This window comes from Durio zibethinus, chromosome 16 (genome assembly GCF_047325235.1).
Source record: "Durio zibethinus cultivar Kanyao isolate XHJ-2024 chromosome 16, ASM4732523v1, whole genome shotgun sequence".
Classification (NCBI taxonomy): domain Eukaryota; kingdom Viridiplantae; phylum Streptophyta; class Magnoliopsida; order Malvales; family Malvaceae; genus Durio; species Durio zibethinus.
This window is the reverse complement of record NC_143177.1, coordinates 22,667,921-22,682,448: the sequence shown is the minus strand read 5'-3', so window position 1 is coordinate 22,682,448 and position 14,528 is coordinate 22,667,921. Positions and strand designations below refer to the sequence as shown.

Below are 14,528 nucleotides of genomic sequence, written 5' to 3'. Positions count from 1 at the left end.
AATTCTTCAAATTTTCAAAAGTCTACTTCCAAACACGCCCTTAACATTTTTCACACTTTCTAATTTACTAAAGGTAAATTATTTACAAATCATTTTCATATATATCAAACGCCCAAAAAAATCATTTATATCATCAAATAAAATATAAAATTAAAAATGAAATTTTTAATTAAAAATCATGGTAAATTTCCATCATGCAACAATCACCTAGATTTCATCCGTTAATATTTTGTATACTATATAATTTCGTTAATTGAATTTTCAAAACATAATTTTTTAATTTTATTTAATTATCGTGAACCTCTTTTTTGTTTTTTGTACAAAATTTTACCATGAACTTTACAAATCGATAAACGACTCCATCTAATCGTCATGCAAATGCTATTGTCGCCGGCAGCTCGCTCCGGCATTTGTGCGGTGGCAGTGGGTCCCCTCCAGCCGTACGGTCTCCGACCACCGCTCTCTCTCTTTCTCTCCTCCAAATTTTCTTACTTCACTAAAAACTCTGAAACCAAAGCCTCTCTTGTCCTTCTTCGCTTCCTACGATCCTTTCGATGATAAAAGATCTTCGCTTTTTATGAGCAGAGTCTCTTCTTCCCCAGTTTCGCCTAGTTTTACCTCCCCTAGAAGATACTGACAAGGCAAAGCTAGCTCATGTAACCCCTCACTTTCCTTTTCTTAATATCAGATTTTGCCCATTTTAACTGGGTCAAAAACTCTAGTATTTAATTGGGTCTGACTTAGTGGGTGTTTAAGTTTCACCTTTACCCAATTGGGTTTCTGCTCTTTGGTTTAGCTTGGTAAAATTTTTGTGATATATTATATTCTGGGTAGTTAAAAAAATCTTGAAAAAACAGAAGAAATGTAACCAGGATTCAGCATTGTTCATGTAATCAGAAACATAAAACAAAGATAACAGCTACAACAGTAGAACTAGTAGAAATGCTGTGGGTTAATTTTGGATTGTTTACTGTTTAGAGGGGTTTTGCTTCTAGTAGACTGTAAATGAAGGTTTTTTTTTTTTTTTTTAAAATGAGTTAGGATAAGGATTTTTAAACGAACTGGTGCAGGTTTTGAAGAGGTTAGAGAGCACGTCGAGCGGTCGAGGTACTTTAAGCGATTGGGCAATTTAGGGTTTTGGGGACAGTTGGTATGCTCTGTAGTGTCAGCGGTGATACTTTCATTTTCTGTTGTTATTACTGGGAAAATCACATCACCTGCTACTTTTTATGCTACTGCCGGAGGAATTGTGGCTGCATTCATATTAGTTTTTTGGTCCTTTGTGGGTATATTCGGCTTTCTGAGAAACTCAAGAAAACTGCTAATGATCCTTCAAAGGTATTGTGAGTTGAAATTGTGTTGATAGTTTAAAGTATGTGATCCCTAGACTTGTAGTGATCTATTTGAGCTTCATCTTGATTTAGTTGCTTATTATGTGTAGGATTGCTTTTGAGTTTGGAAGATTAGATTATGGTTAGGCATTGTCCAAATTCAGGGCTTATTTGAGCTTTGATTAATGCCTGTTTCCTTATTCAATTTTCAGGAAATCATAATTTTCCCCTTGGGTTTTCAGGCTCTTCCTCGTGCTGATGTTGTGAAAAGCATGAAAAATGGAATAGTTACGAATCTTCTAGGAATGTGGGCTGCTATTCTTGGCATGCAAGCAACAGTGGGCTTACTATTAGCTAAGGCTTTAACTTCCTCCACAAATCCCTATTACCAATGAATTTCTCCTGGCTATAGTTCAGTTCTCGCATTGGATGTTTCTTGGTGCAGGTGCTTAATCTAATTTGAGCTTCCTAATGAAATATCTTTAAGTTTAACCGAACTAGACTCCTGTTTGTGAAATTGAGACTTAGTTACTAAAACTGAGGAACACTTGTGCTTATCAAGTTGGAATTATTGTACAGGATTCTTGATTCATAGTCAACTGAACTGAAAAGTGTTAACAGCCAATATAGACTTATTGATCTAGGACAAACTTGCAATGAGAAATAGCCTTCGTTATTTCATGTCCTTATGAATCTCTTTCTCGTGCAGGCATCAGCTAACACTGGAACTGTTGCGTTCAGTGACATTACCTCATTCAGGCAGTATTCCAGTTCCCAGGGTTGCATAACTTCTGCCTTCCTTGGTAAATATCAAGAATTTGATGCTTCTGCTGGAACATGATTTTGTAGCCATAATAGTTGAAATGTAGAGTTGTTAAATTCGATTTTACAAGCTGTTTGACAGGTATTTCACTTCTAAGATCTGACAGCCGCTTCACAAGCCATCTTTTGCAATTTTATTAATAAATACATGTCTCAATACAGCATGGGACAATGATTTAATTACAAGTTATTTTCATTGGGAAAGAGGATTTGAAATAACGAAGGCTTATTCATTGTTAGGAAGGGGAACTCCAAGGGGGTGGAAAAGCAAACCTTTGGAAAACAGATCAATCTTTTACGGTACCATCATGGCCCTGGAAATTCACCCTCAAATGAAGTGGTTGAAATGGAAAGGTCCGAAAGCCTTTATTTGTTAAAATAACGTCCAGGCCTGCACCGGAGTGCCGGAGACATCGTGATGAAGTGATCATGTCCTTAAATAACGCCTATGGGTGCGCACACACACACTACATAATTCTCCCAGAATATAAAACCTGCACCATGCAACAACTCAACCTCTCCTTCACTAGATAGAGATGATCAAAGGCTAATATAGGAAAATATTGTATAAGCTTGGATTCCATTGCCATATGCAAGTTTCCTCCACCAGTGGAAGATATTTTTGTCCAACCCAAATGAACAGGTAAAATATAACCACAAAGGTATAAACTGCAGGCGAAGACTAAACAAAGAATACAGGTTCCGGCAACGGGGAAAAACAAGAAAAAGTTGAATCTTCTCCGAAAAACATAAGTTATAAAGGTTAGTCCTACTCCTAAAGATAGGTAACTCGAATAGCATAGGAAAACTGATGGCATCCGAGCAAAAAAGAAATCAAAAGCTTCATATCTTGGAAAACCCAATCCTATGCACCTGGTCACAGACTTAACCACCTGAACACCCTGAATAAAATAAGAGTACATATGCCTTAGAGAGAGAAAGAGAGAGAGAGTGATAAACAAAGAAGGGCAAGGTGAGGCAACAAGCCAATCCAAACAAGACAATAATGGCTTAATAATTTAGCATTTTGTCTTAGAAGTGCAGCAAGCAAAGCTACTAGTAAAATCAGTGTCTATGCTTATCACATCAAAAGGTCTCAAACCTTGCCTGCCTTTACCTGCGAGTTTCATTTTAACATTAATTATTCTGGACATCATGTGCCTAGAAGACTTGTTGCTAAAATTATTCAATTTAGAAACAATGAAAGTACATGATTTTTCTATCAAGACAAATCACAGTTTGATAATAAGCTCACTTGGCAGGTTTTCCAAGTGGATAAACTGACTTTTGGGCAAGTATGCTCAAGTAAACATTACAGTTTTTTTTTTCATTTAGGGATCACATCCCAATTCCCATAGAAAACACGGATAATTTTGAAGATAAAAATAATGATATTCAACATCTAAAAACTCTTAAATAGTGAAAGGCGAATGTCTTGTGATATTATAATGACCTATTTTTCCAAGCATTAGTTCAATATAAAGCAAAGTATGAGGGTTCACTTTGCATGGATAATAGACTACAAACTCTTTTGTTTGATCATTGTTCATACTTTATCCAGTAAAATCCAAAATGTTAAGTTAGATGCCCTCCTAAAAGTATGTCCATGTGCTCAAACCAAGAACATATTTGCAGGCTTCAATGAGTAAGCATTACGAGACAACTTAAACCAGCAGATTTTATCTACATGTTGGAGAAAGTTTTATACATTTAGCAGACACGCCGAATAAGCATAAAATGCATTTATTGATTAATTACAACAAAAACCAACTGAAGAAGAAACCAGTTCAGAATTAGTAAAATAAATGCATTTTAGAATAGGCCTTCAAATTAAAATCACATTCTCATGCAAAGAACTTCCGATTTTAAGATCAGGCACTATGCATAAATTAGAGATCAATTATAGCAGGAGGGAGAAATCCAGGAAAATCATAAACAGCCCCAAATAAACCAAAATGACTAGAAACAACTATAATCTTAAATTGTAAAAGAGCAACATCTTCCCCAAAGATGTGAATCTAGAGAGCATGCCATGCTTGAGGGATGAAACTTCAGAGGATCATTAAATCTTTAATACGCTAATTCCCTGATTTGGCAGTTACATAACTTTTCCTGGGTAGGTAACAGGTCATTAGATATGCATTTATTGGAGCCATAATTAATATGTGGTATGAGACTATAAGCATTCAGTTTAACACAGAATAATTAAACAGTTTCATAATCCAAATTAATGCAACCCAAACATTGTCAAAAATGCTTGCATCTCAGTTATTTAGACTAAAATGATAAGCAAAATGGGAGAGAGAAGGAAGTAAATTACCTACTGCATCTTCTTTTCCTTGTTTGAGGGCAAAGGAAACTTCCTTAATACTGTTTCATCAATTTTCCTGTAGTGTGTTTGAATGATTCTGTGTGTTACAGAAAGCTTCTCATCAATGTGGTGCTGGTACTTATCATATGCTACAGGAACTGATAGACTAAGAATAACCCCTGCAGAACATATCTAATGAAATAAGCATATATGAATAAAGTTAAAGGAATCATCACTGTTATAGAAACGACTAGGGTCTCATAAAACTCACCAATATAGACCAGAGTGAGGAAGTTGAAGAGACTACCAATGAATGATACTAACCACAAGCAAACAGCAACCTGAGCAAGCAGATATGTTACAAATTTTGAAATGCAGACATTTTAAAGTTTTATACCAAGCCAACGGAAATTGTACTAATAAAAAGTCAAAGCCTAACCTTAAGAAAAAGTTTCAAATTTCTGCCAACGGCAATGTCATGTACAATCGATAATACAAAATTGATCCATACTTGTAACTCATCTGCAACCTTCCCAACAGTCTTCTCAGAAATTTCCAAATTAGGAAGTGGCGGCAAAGGTCTGCATCAGAAAGCACAATCACTTTCCACATCAAACCCAAACCAAAACGATACCATAACTTCCATTTTCCCTTCTCAAAAAGAATCTCTGATAAATTTTTAATTTCTTTTTTCCTCTAACATATCCTCATATGCTGTTCTCATAAAAAAGAATTAAAAATTTTTCTTTTTCTGGGTGCGAGTATTGCCCAACATAGCATGCAATGGAATACATAGAAACGGTGAAGATAATAAGAATAATGAAATAAACAGCAAGTAAAGAAAAGATTAAAGAGGGTGTTAGAAATGGGAAATACCTGTTGAGAAGGGAAGCAGATTTAGCCCAGAAGAAGAGAATAACAACAAGGAGCAATAAAACATTGGCCACAAAAGACAAGAAATTATAACCAGCTCTTTCGAATAAGTACCAAAACGTAGTTGCCGAGGCTAGCATCACAACGCCGCCACACCATTTTCTCCACAATAGCACATCAGCAACTGCCAACAAGACAAAAAAAAAATTTAAATAAACCCCAACACAAAAGATAAAAGAACAAGAACAATCGAGAATAAATCAGAATCACGCAAACCAAATTTAAAAATGAAAAGGGGTGTTGTTGAAAAATATAATTAACGCATATTTTCTGAAATATTAGAATTCGGAAAAAATTCATTTATAGAAATGATCGTGTAAGCGTTAATGAAAGTGAAACAGATCTATCTGGAAATGAAATGAAGAGGCTGCTGGGTATATGTATGAATATGCTGCGAATATATTTAAAGGTATAGAAAGAGAGGAGACCTAGGCCACCACCAAGAGCTTGATGAACTGATATGCGAGGAGTTGGGTTGGAATCTCCCATGGGACGATTGCTGTTTTCGTTTCTTCTGCAATTGATTTTAGAGGAGAGGAGAGGGACAGAGAATAGGGAGGGAGAAAAGGAGAGAGAGTGAACAGGTCAGGTCATGGGCTTTGCGCACTTAACTTGAGATGGGCTCATTCGGCCTATTATCTGTTCAGCTATCGCCACCATTCGTATCATGAAATTCAGTATCATGATTTCGATAATTTACTAGATTCTTTTTTGGATATCCATAATTTACTAGGACACCATGAAATCATGTAGAGCTAAGCACGTATGAAATGGTGAGATCACATCAACATTACACTGTACAATTAAGAAGTAGAAATTGAACTATTAAAATCAATTGGATTACGCTTTTCTTTTTTCTCTTTAGAATTTGATAAACCAGATTCAAATTGGCATAAATCATAGCCGTAGGGCTTACGCAGACTCCTTAGCTTTGGTTACAATGTAGATGTATTATATAGAGCATAGTTTTGATGTCGACTGAAACCTTAGCTTCTCTCAACTTATCGCACCAGAAATAGCGATAGGTGATGTGAACGATAGACCAACAAGAAAAAACAAACCAGTAGGCAGCAGCTGATGAACTGGACCAGCAGAGCTATCTTGCATATTTGCTTCCGGTGCCCTGGTGGCCACTGGTAACAGTAACAATTGCACATGACGGGTAGATCAAATCATCAACCACCCACTTTCGTCCCATAATAACTTCCATCCCTCGTAAAAGTAACAAGTATTCTATACCGCAGCATGGGTCCAGTCAACCAGGATTAATTAAACATTAGGCAAAGATTGACCAAACTAATGTCATCATTAACTTAGTACCCAAGTAAACACTTATTTTGAAACAGATATCTTCCTGATTTTTAATAGATTTGTCACTGGTTTCATGATCTAGAACAGCAAACAAGTAGGGCCAGTAAATATACAATTTTCTTAAGCCAACAAAAATTTGAAAGCATATAACAGGCATCAAATGAGCTCATTTAATATGTTCTTAACGGCAGAACTGCATCTAAAGGTGGTGAAGGCATTCAATCTTGTCAGTCAGAATAAGCAAAAGAAATCAAACATTTCAGACCTTGTTCATTTGGATCCCCCACTCCTCAAGCTTTCACTGCTCACAAGTATATACACAAGGAAAACCAAATCAGTATAAATAAGAACAACTGAACCACAATATCTCGATGTTGGTGTATCTGATTCCTTCTAGTTGGAGCCAAGTTCATGGGACCAAGGTCTGAGCATAAATATCAAGTGAAAATTTGTTCATTGTGATGCTTCTTCATCATTTTCAGAATCCCCTTCATCATCTGAAGACTCTTCCTTCTTGTTCTCTTCTCCCTCAGCACTTGATTTCATCTTCTTCTCCTTTTTCCTTAGCTTTTTCTTTTGGCGTTTCAAGCGCTTCTTTGCTGTTCGTTCCTCAGCAGCTTTCAATCTTTCTTCCCTCCTCAAGTTAAACTCAGCTATTTCCTTCCTTTTCTGGTAGTCAGCATCCATTCTCGCAAGCCTGTCTTGCTCTTTCCGTCTCATCTGCCGATACTGTAGCAACAGACAGAAAACTTACTTTGAGAATAAAAGAAAGAAGATTTGGAAGGAAGGCTGGTAAGTCACCTAATTTTACATACCAATATTTTCCAAACAATTATATGCACTCGAAATTTTACAATGTGCACTCAAAACTAGCTCACGAAGATGCTTATACATTAAGACATCATATGCTGCACCAATCTAAAAGAAAAGAAAAAAGATTCCATTGCATCCCAATTGCCCTAACAAGCATAGAGATTGCAAACACCCAAAGGGAAGCACAAAACTGTCCTTCAATCATATGCTAAAACTAAAAAAGGCTATGTCTCAGGTAAGTTAGAAGAAACCTTCAAGCAAAAATTAAATCTTAAACATAAATAACAATTTCAACAAAATGACAACGAAACTTCTCAAAACTTAGCTAATCATACTCCTGTCGAGAGGAAAGTCTGGTATTGCACTTTCAGAACATTGAAGAAGGCTAAGTGTTGCACTCCTAGCTGTAGATTTAGTGCCTAGAGTGAAATGATGCCCAATTAACCATCCTACAACTATATTTCCCATAAAATCTAAAGATACCCAAAACAAACCGATCAACAATCTTTAAACTTTCACACAAGCAATAGCTATTTCATCAGCCAATCCACTAACAAAGCAAGCCCCAGTTAAGAGGTAGTAGGCAAGGCATGAAAACAAAACCATACATTTTTTTAATGGATACTTATAGTAATAAAATACCTGGTGGAAATCACCGGACCCAGAACCAGCAGAACTTCCGGAGGTATTGCTAACGCGGACGGGGACATTCTCTATAATGCGGCGGAGCTTCACCTCTAGGTCCTCTTCCTCCTCCTTGAATGCCGGCTTCTCGTACTCTACAATCGCCGCCGATGGAGGCCGTGGCGGAAGTCCTGGTCTTTGCTCCGCTAGCGCAAATTTAGAGTCGCCATCCTTTGGCGTGCCCGTCGACATCTTGTGGCAAAAACCCTAACAATCGTCGAATTTTGGGGTTTCTTGGCAGATTTGATATTTCTGTTTATTCTCGATTCGATGTTTCCGTCTCTGCTTAATAACAATGGGCTGGGCTCTAAATGGACCTCCTTGTTCAGTTTCTTACTCTTTTGGGTTTTTATGGATCTTAGAAACTATGTTAAAGTTAATGGAGGAGTAACGATTAGTAAGGTTTTGTTTGGTGGATGCTTTTATTTTTATTTATAAAAAAAATAATAAAAAAAATTTAAAATAATAAAAAAGCTAAGATTTATCTATCAAACTAAGTGAATAGTAATAATAAAATAAGCTATGAACGACAAACATGTCTTTGAAGCCCTAGGCCCATAAGTCTAACCCAAACCCATAGAAATCATCTAACCCGAACGAACATGGGTTTGGTTTCTCTGAGCCGAATCTGAAGCCCATCTCACAAAAGCAGTTCATCTGTCCAAGTTAACTTATGGGCAATTAGGCAGGGCAGGTGGCGGGTCGATGCCTCGTCAGAGCGAGAGCGAGAGACACAGAGAAATAGAGTCGTCGTCGTCGTAGTTGTCGTTTTAACGTTTCCGTCTTCTCTTCTCAAGTGAGAGAGACTCGGAACTGTAAAAAAAAAAAAAAAGACATCCCAACAAATTCTCGATCGAAGAAGCAAATCGAACAGCTGCAAGAGGAAAAAAGATGTTACCAACGGTTAGCAAAACGCGCTCGTCGTCTTCCGCGTCTCGACCTAACCCCATGTTCCCTCAGTACCTCCGTCGAATTGTCAAGGTCCAATCTCTCACTCTCGCTGGATCTGATCTTCATTTTCATCTAATTTATATATATATATATATATATAGTTCGAATCATGATCTAATTAGGAATAGAACTTGTCGATGTTGCTTTTTTTTTTAATCCATTTTTGCTGTCATTTCATGATGTCTCTGCTCTAGTGCTTGATGAAATTCACAAATTTCCCTTATTTTTATTATTTCAATTTAAGGATTTATTGGTCGGTAATGTCTGTCATTAATGAGTGGACTTAAGTTTTGGAAGTGATAAGAGAGAAGTGATCAATGTGAATTCAATAATTCAGTTCTAATTTCAATAAGGGAGAAGCAATGAGGACAGAATTAAGTAATTTCTTAATAATAAGACTTTGGATCCGTTAGCAATTCACGTGTTTCCTCCTGGAAATACATCGAAGTAACACTAGCTGGATTGTTTCTCTTCGAATCTCTAGTAATTCAGCGGCAATTTTCTAATGAAATGAATAATTTGACTTTTGACTTTGATATATGTCTTTGCCAAGTTAAATTTGAGCACTCACGGGATAATTTTGCGAACTTTTGATCAGTTTAGACCTCCTAAGCGAACTGATGTCTAATGTGAACTCTTGCTTTTCCTTTTTCTTTTTATATGTTGTTATTTATTTCACCTAGATTTGATTGCTTGTCTCTGGTATAGCTGCTTGTAAGCAGTTGATTTTCCATTGCTTCATTCTTTCATGAAATGGAAAGTCACATAATGTGAAAATTTTCAAATTTCTATGTTCTATGTAGTATGTTAAAATGTAGCAGCCGTCAATGCTGAACATCCAATGAAACAAAATATGCAGTTAACTTGGCTTAGGATGCATGGGGTCATTTCCATTGCATTCTCCATGAGCATCTTTGCTGTATATGGTTGCTTTATCTCATCATGTTCCATTTTCCTTTGTTTGTTCTTCTAGTGGCAACAAATGGATATTGAATATACATTCTGGCAAATGCTTCACCTATGTACTGCACCCAAGGTTGTGTAAGTATCCACCCATTATCATCAATCCACTTGTTTTTTATAGTCCAATATTTTCATTATCAACTGGTTACTGATTGCTAGGTCCATATAATTCCAGGAATAGAAGAAAAGTACTTAACACACCATTTTGTGCTGACTGATTTTTAATTCTCATTGCTTACATACAATTTCAGAGATTCTTGAAATGAAATTTCAACTAGTAATCCACTTTATCTAAGAAGGCTTTGAGCATTTACCATTTATTAATTTTTTCTCTAGAAATTGTTATGTTTTAATATTGAGTATGCTTTTTGTTTGGGTAGAGATCATAGGATTGTGTCATATTGCTCTCTTTTGTATCCACTACAGGAACCTTGCTATTGCTTGGTTGTGTTCATACCTATTAAGTGTTCTTTTTGGGCTTTATTAGGGGAAGGAGTGAAAGTGATTATCTGCAGAAAAAAAATCTTTTGAGTTTGGAAATGTGCTTGTCTAATTTTTTTTGTTCTATTGTGCATATGAATTTCTATGGTGGATTCAGCTATCAGCACACAAAGTATCACAAACGTAAGTCCATTTCTGTTTAATGAATGTTTTGTTTATTTTTATCTGTTTATGTCAAGTTGGAGGAGCAATATTGTTAATCACACATGCTGTTTTTGTTCCTAGAGGTGTACTTAGTGCAAAAGTAGTTGCTCGTCGATTGACTTGTACTCTGTCAAGTGGTTATTGCTGATAATTAGCTCCCAATAGTGTAAAACATTGTACACATTGAATTTTCTACCTTGTGATAGGTGCCATCATCTTTGGTAAGCCTATATGGCTGTATATGCTATAATAAATTGAAATCAGTGCATGTTTCAACTGACTTGTAATCTATCAAGTGGTTAACTGAATGTGAATTCAATTTGGAACTGCAGTGAGCTTTTAGGCACTTCCCTTTGCCTTTTCCTCCCCTACCCCTACCCTAAAAAAGTAGCAATACATGAAAAGCACGTTTAAGTCAGTAAGAGTACGATGCTAGGTAATTCGTTTAACATTAGAACTAGTGGGTAAATATAGTTTTCTTGTTTTCCTTTTGGGTTTTAAATTTCACGTCCATGAACTCATTAAAGATGTGAATTTATTAAATTCTTTCCACTATCTCATGAACTTGAAAAGTTGTTTATTTGTCTTTTTGGCTCAGAAACAAAGAACCAGTGGGCACGTGATGACCCTGCTTTTGTTGTAATCTGTAGCCTTCTTTTGGCAGTTGCAACAGTAGCTTATTGTGCTGCGTAAGTTTCTTTTACAATTTCAAACATGGCTGCATATAACAAAAATGAATTACTAATTAGTGGTACTTAAAAGTGATCCTTGCCTTTAGATTGATGAGGCCTCAGTTGGATAGGAATTAGTCTTAGATTCAAATCTTATTTATTCCAAATTGGCTTGCTTTTGGTGCTAATAATTGATATGGTATCTTTGTTCTAAGATTTTCTTAGGTTGCACTTGTGAAAGTCTCAGATAATTTGTAGTCATAAGCATCATGAGACTGCTAAGCTCTTCCAAGTAATATCCTGGCCCAAACATTGTGCCCAATATATTGGAATTCTTTTACTTTTTACCTTTTCCACTGTACTGTGAAATATTTTATGGACCTAGTCATGTAATGTTTTGCTATCTTCTCTTTAATGCAGGTATGATCACAGTGCTGCACATGCTGTTTTTGTAGTTATTTCAGTATTGCTTTTCCATTTTTTACTTGCTGGGATATTTCTGGCTACATGTTGTTGGTAAGAGCCAGTATCTCTTTTGTTAGTTTTAACTGGAGCTAGTGTCTTTTAAAAAAACAATAACTTAACTTTGAGTTATCTCAAAATTGACTTTAATTGTAGCACATATCTGCGGTTAATATAAAATGTGAACCTGCATAAATTAAGCTAGTGCCTGTGCCTGCTGTTCTTTTTGAAAGCCCAGCTGCTTTTGGAAGTAGACATATATCTGTGCAGTGCCATGTTTATCTTTACACAGCTTTATCACTGCAGCACGACAGAAATGTGTTGCATTAGCTTCTATGATGAGCACAATCTAATTTAGTGGTTCATATTAGTTGATTATTTGATTACTAGAATCAAGAATTGCTTGATTGCCCGCAAATGGCTATAATTACCCTGTAGTGTAATGTCATCTATGTTCTAAAACTACAAACTTGACTCAAGAGTTATCTGCATACTCTGGCAGATGCATCAGAGATTGATATTTAATGTTCATTCAAACATGTAAATTGTTTTAAAAATGAGCAAAGGTGGGTTGGTTGAAATATGATCCATAACCATCATACCATTGGACTCTCATGCTCTACTTGACCTGACATCTTATTCAAAAGGGTGGAAAAACTGCTATAATACGTGATGCGAGGCTAGACCAGACTGCTGTAGTTGTTTCACAGTTATTGAGATGTGGTTTAAGGTTTGTGGAATTTAGTTATGGTTGTGGAATAGGCCTGGTAGTGGTTCACTGTCTAGAAGACATTAATGTTACCAAAGGAGGGAGATCAAGCTTGTCATTACTTTTATTTGAAATTACTCACAGGGCTTGAATCCTTGAGATATCCAAGGAATTGGTAGCCAAAAGTAAATTGATTTACCTTTATGTGGAGACTATAGCCTTTATATTAGCTTGTTGCATATCTTCATTCCATAAGAAAAAGTTTAAAACTAACTGCAAGACAACAGTAAGTATGTATATGAGAATGCTGCAAGCTTCTGGCACAAATGTAAAGATACAAAAATAAAAAAATCTGTAGAACTTGTTCTAGCTAAGCAGATACAAGCAACCCTGACACTAGCATTATTGTGCAAACCAAAATTTATGCTTTATTAGTTGAACATCATGAAGTGGTTGAGAGAACTAGTATGCCTGGAGTACTGGGCTGATTAGTTTCTACAGCATTTTTTAATACAGGCTGCGGTTATGTGCAATAGGGATTGTGTGTTACATAGAAGTACACTTGTTTGATGGTGAATTTCACTCCCTGACTCCATGTAGGTTCCTGACAAATGCTTACCTTCGGGAAGAGGCTCCCAATACACATGTGGTTGAACAACGGGTTGAATGGCAAGTCTGGAGACTTCTTCCTAACTATCCAGAAATTTAATATCTCTATGAGTGAGCTGTTTGTGTTGGTTTAATTGTTAATTGATGGATTTGGTTCATCAATACTTTTGACTTTTATCTTCCTCAAGCAGCATAGTAGCTCGTGGATATTAGTATCTAAAATAATTGTCTGGTGCTGACTGCGGTTTTCCTTTGCTTGAAGGTTGTACGCATTTGATGTGCACTGCAATTCTTTCTTCCCAATGTTTGCAATGCTTTATGGTAATTTTATGTCTGTTTGGTTCTTTCATTTATAATTTCAATAACTAAATGGATCAAGATGTGACTAATAATATTGTGGTATTTGGCAGTAATACATTATTTTCTGTCACCGCTTCTGGTAGCCCATGGCTTTATACCTGTATTGCTGTCAAATCTGCTTGTCATGGTGGCTGCTTCTTACTATCACTACCTCAACTTCTTAGGTTATGACGGTAAAGCTCATTTCGTTGCTCTTTTTCTTTTCTGTGTTTGGTGAATGGCCTATATATATATATAAATTTTTTTTTTGGTATGAAACCTCTTGAAGAAACGGCTAATTATTACCTTAAAGAATTGACATATCTATTGTGCTGCAGTACTTCCCTTTTTGGAGACAACAACATTTTTCCTCTACCCAATTGGTGTCGTTATCATTCTCTCTCCTATCTGTAAGTTTCAACTTGATATCTGTATTCTGCTTTTGCATTGGCATCATAACCGAAACTGACTTATTTTTGCCATGCAGTGATTTTAAGTGGCTTCAATCCTTCGAGGTATCTTATGAACATTTACTTTAGCCAAAGGATATGATTTTCGAACCCCTCAGAATAGCCACCAATTTTAAGATCAGTGAGTACTTTGGAGACTGCATCAATATTAGAAGGCTTTATGGTTTGCAACGGGAGAAATGCAGCATAAAGGAGAAAATGAGAAAAAGGCTAACCTCAACCTGAAGAAAGCCTTTGTAGCCTTATTCATGGGTTTTTTTTTTTTTTTTCTTCTTACCAGCAGGAGCAGAAATTAGAACCAAATGAATTGAGGTTAGAAAATGATTTGTCAGTGATCAAGATGATTGATCAAATGAAGCTATTTGAAATTTAATGACTTTGACCCTTTGTTTTTTATTAATATACGTTGTGTTAAATCTAAAAAATCATAGCTGATGGGATGTGCATTTTTATGTTTTACATGTTTTTTTCCAAATATTAGAATACCTGAGGGCTGTGTTTAGA

The 14,528-nt window shown here is 36.1% G+C and overlaps 3 protein-coding genes and 1 pseudogene across 8 annotated transcripts; 2 read left to right on the top strand and 2 right to left on the bottom strand.

Moving 5' to 3' along the window:
* Positions 1–253: 253 nt before the first annotated feature.
* Positions 254–2,172, top strand: LOC111295983 (protein TIC 21, chloroplastic-like; annotated as a pseudogene). Its single transcript, XR_016328452.1, has 5 exons — positions 254–656; positions 1,071–1,338; positions 1,574–1,762; positions 1,860–1,904; positions 2,041–2,172. The product of XR_016328452.1 is annotated as a protein TIC 21, chloroplastic-like (transcript).
* A 66-nt stretch (positions 2,173–2,238) lies between these two features.
* Positions 2,239–6,674, bottom strand: LOC111295989 (reticulon-like protein B11). 4 transcript variants are annotated; one of them, XM_022889961.2, is made up of 6 exons: positions 5,826–6,674; positions 5,341–5,521; positions 4,904–5,045; positions 4,736–4,805; positions 4,474–4,643; positions 2,239–2,647 (listed from the first exon to the last, which is right to left on the bottom strand). In XM_022889961.2, exons 1-5 carry the CDS (start codon positions 5,884–5,886, stop codon positions 4,474–4,476), a joined length of 624 nt encoding a protein of 207 aa, XP_022745696.1. In that variant the 5' UTR covers positions 5,887–6,674; the 3' UTR covers positions 2,239–2,647. The 4 variants fall into 4 exon arrangements, with proteins under 4 accessions (XP_022745696.1, XP_022745680.1, XP_022745721.1 ...); XM_022889945.2 differs by lacking the exon at positions 2,239–2,647 and adding an exon at positions 2,707–3,055; XM_022889986.2 differs by lacking the exon at positions 2,239–2,647 and adding an exon at positions 2,707–3,055 and having other exon boundaries at positions 4,772–4,805.
* Positions 6,675–6,818: 144 nt separating this feature from the next.
* LOC111296017 (PRKR-interacting protein) lies at positions 6,819–8,508 on the bottom strand. Its single transcript, XM_022890012.2, has 2 exons — positions 8,164–8,508; positions 6,819–7,437 (listed from the first exon to the last, which is right to left on the bottom strand). The coding sequence occupies exons 1-2, from the start codon at positions 8,395–8,397 to the stop codon at positions 7,162–7,164; spliced, it is 510 nt and encodes a 169-aa protein (XP_022745747.2). The 5' UTR covers positions 8,398–8,508; the 3' UTR covers positions 6,819–7,161.
* Positions 8,509–8,901: 393 nt separating this feature from the next.
* LOC111295976 (uncharacterized) lies at positions 8,902–14,464 on the top strand. Of its 2 annotated transcripts, XM_022889922.2 has the most exons (10): positions 8,902–9,186; positions 10,130–10,197; positions 10,718–10,743; positions 11,363–11,453; positions 11,856–11,951; positions 13,207–13,275; positions 13,478–13,536; positions 13,626–13,748; positions 13,893–13,964; positions 14,042–14,464. In XM_022889922.2, exons 1-10 carry the CDS (start codon positions 9,097–9,099, stop codon positions 14,104–14,106), a joined length of 759 nt encoding a protein of 252 aa, XP_022745657.1. In that variant the 5' UTR covers positions 8,902–9,096; the 3' UTR covers positions 14,107–14,464. The 2 variants fall into 2 exon arrangements, with proteins under 2 accessions (XP_022745657.1, XP_022745638.1); XM_022889903.2 differs by lacking the exon at positions 13,207–13,275.
* The last annotated feature ends 64 nt before the right edge of the window (positions 14,465–14,528 follow it).

Bases quoted from the DNA above. Each gene is read 5' to 3' on its own strand.
- LOC111295976 (XM_022889922.2), top strand. From the start codon at position 9,097: ATGTTACCAACGGTTAGCAAAACGCGCTCGTCGTCTTCCGCGTCTCGA. The intron at 11,454-11,855 runs GTAAGTTTCTTT...TCTTTAATGCAG, and splicing joins ACAGTAGCTTATTGTGCTGC to GTATGATCACAGTGCTGCAC. The intron at 13,749-13,892 runs GTAAAGCTCATT...ATTGTGCTGCAG, and splicing joins CAACTTCTTAGGTTATGACG to TACTTCCCTTTTTGGAGACA.
- LOC111296017 (XM_022890012.2), bottom strand. From the start codon at position 8,397: ATGTCGACGGGCACGCCAAAGGATGGCGACTCTAAATTTGCGCTAGCG. The intron at 7,438-8,163 runs GTATTTTATTAC...CTGTTGCTACAG, and splicing joins GGTCCGGTGATTTCCACCAG to TATCGGCAGATGAGACGGAA.
- LOC111295989 (XM_022889961.2), bottom strand. From the start codon at position 5,886: ATGGGAGATTCCAACCCAACTCCTCGCATATCAGTTCATCAAGCTCTT. The intron at 4,806-4,903 runs GTTAGGCTTTGA...CTGCTTGCTCAG, and splicing joins ATTTGAAACTTTTTCTTAAG to GTTGCTGTTTGCTTGTGGTT. The intron at 4,644-4,735 runs GTGAGTTTTATG...TATGTTCTGCAG, and splicing joins CCTCACTCTGGTCTATATTG to GGGTTATTCTTAGTCTATCA.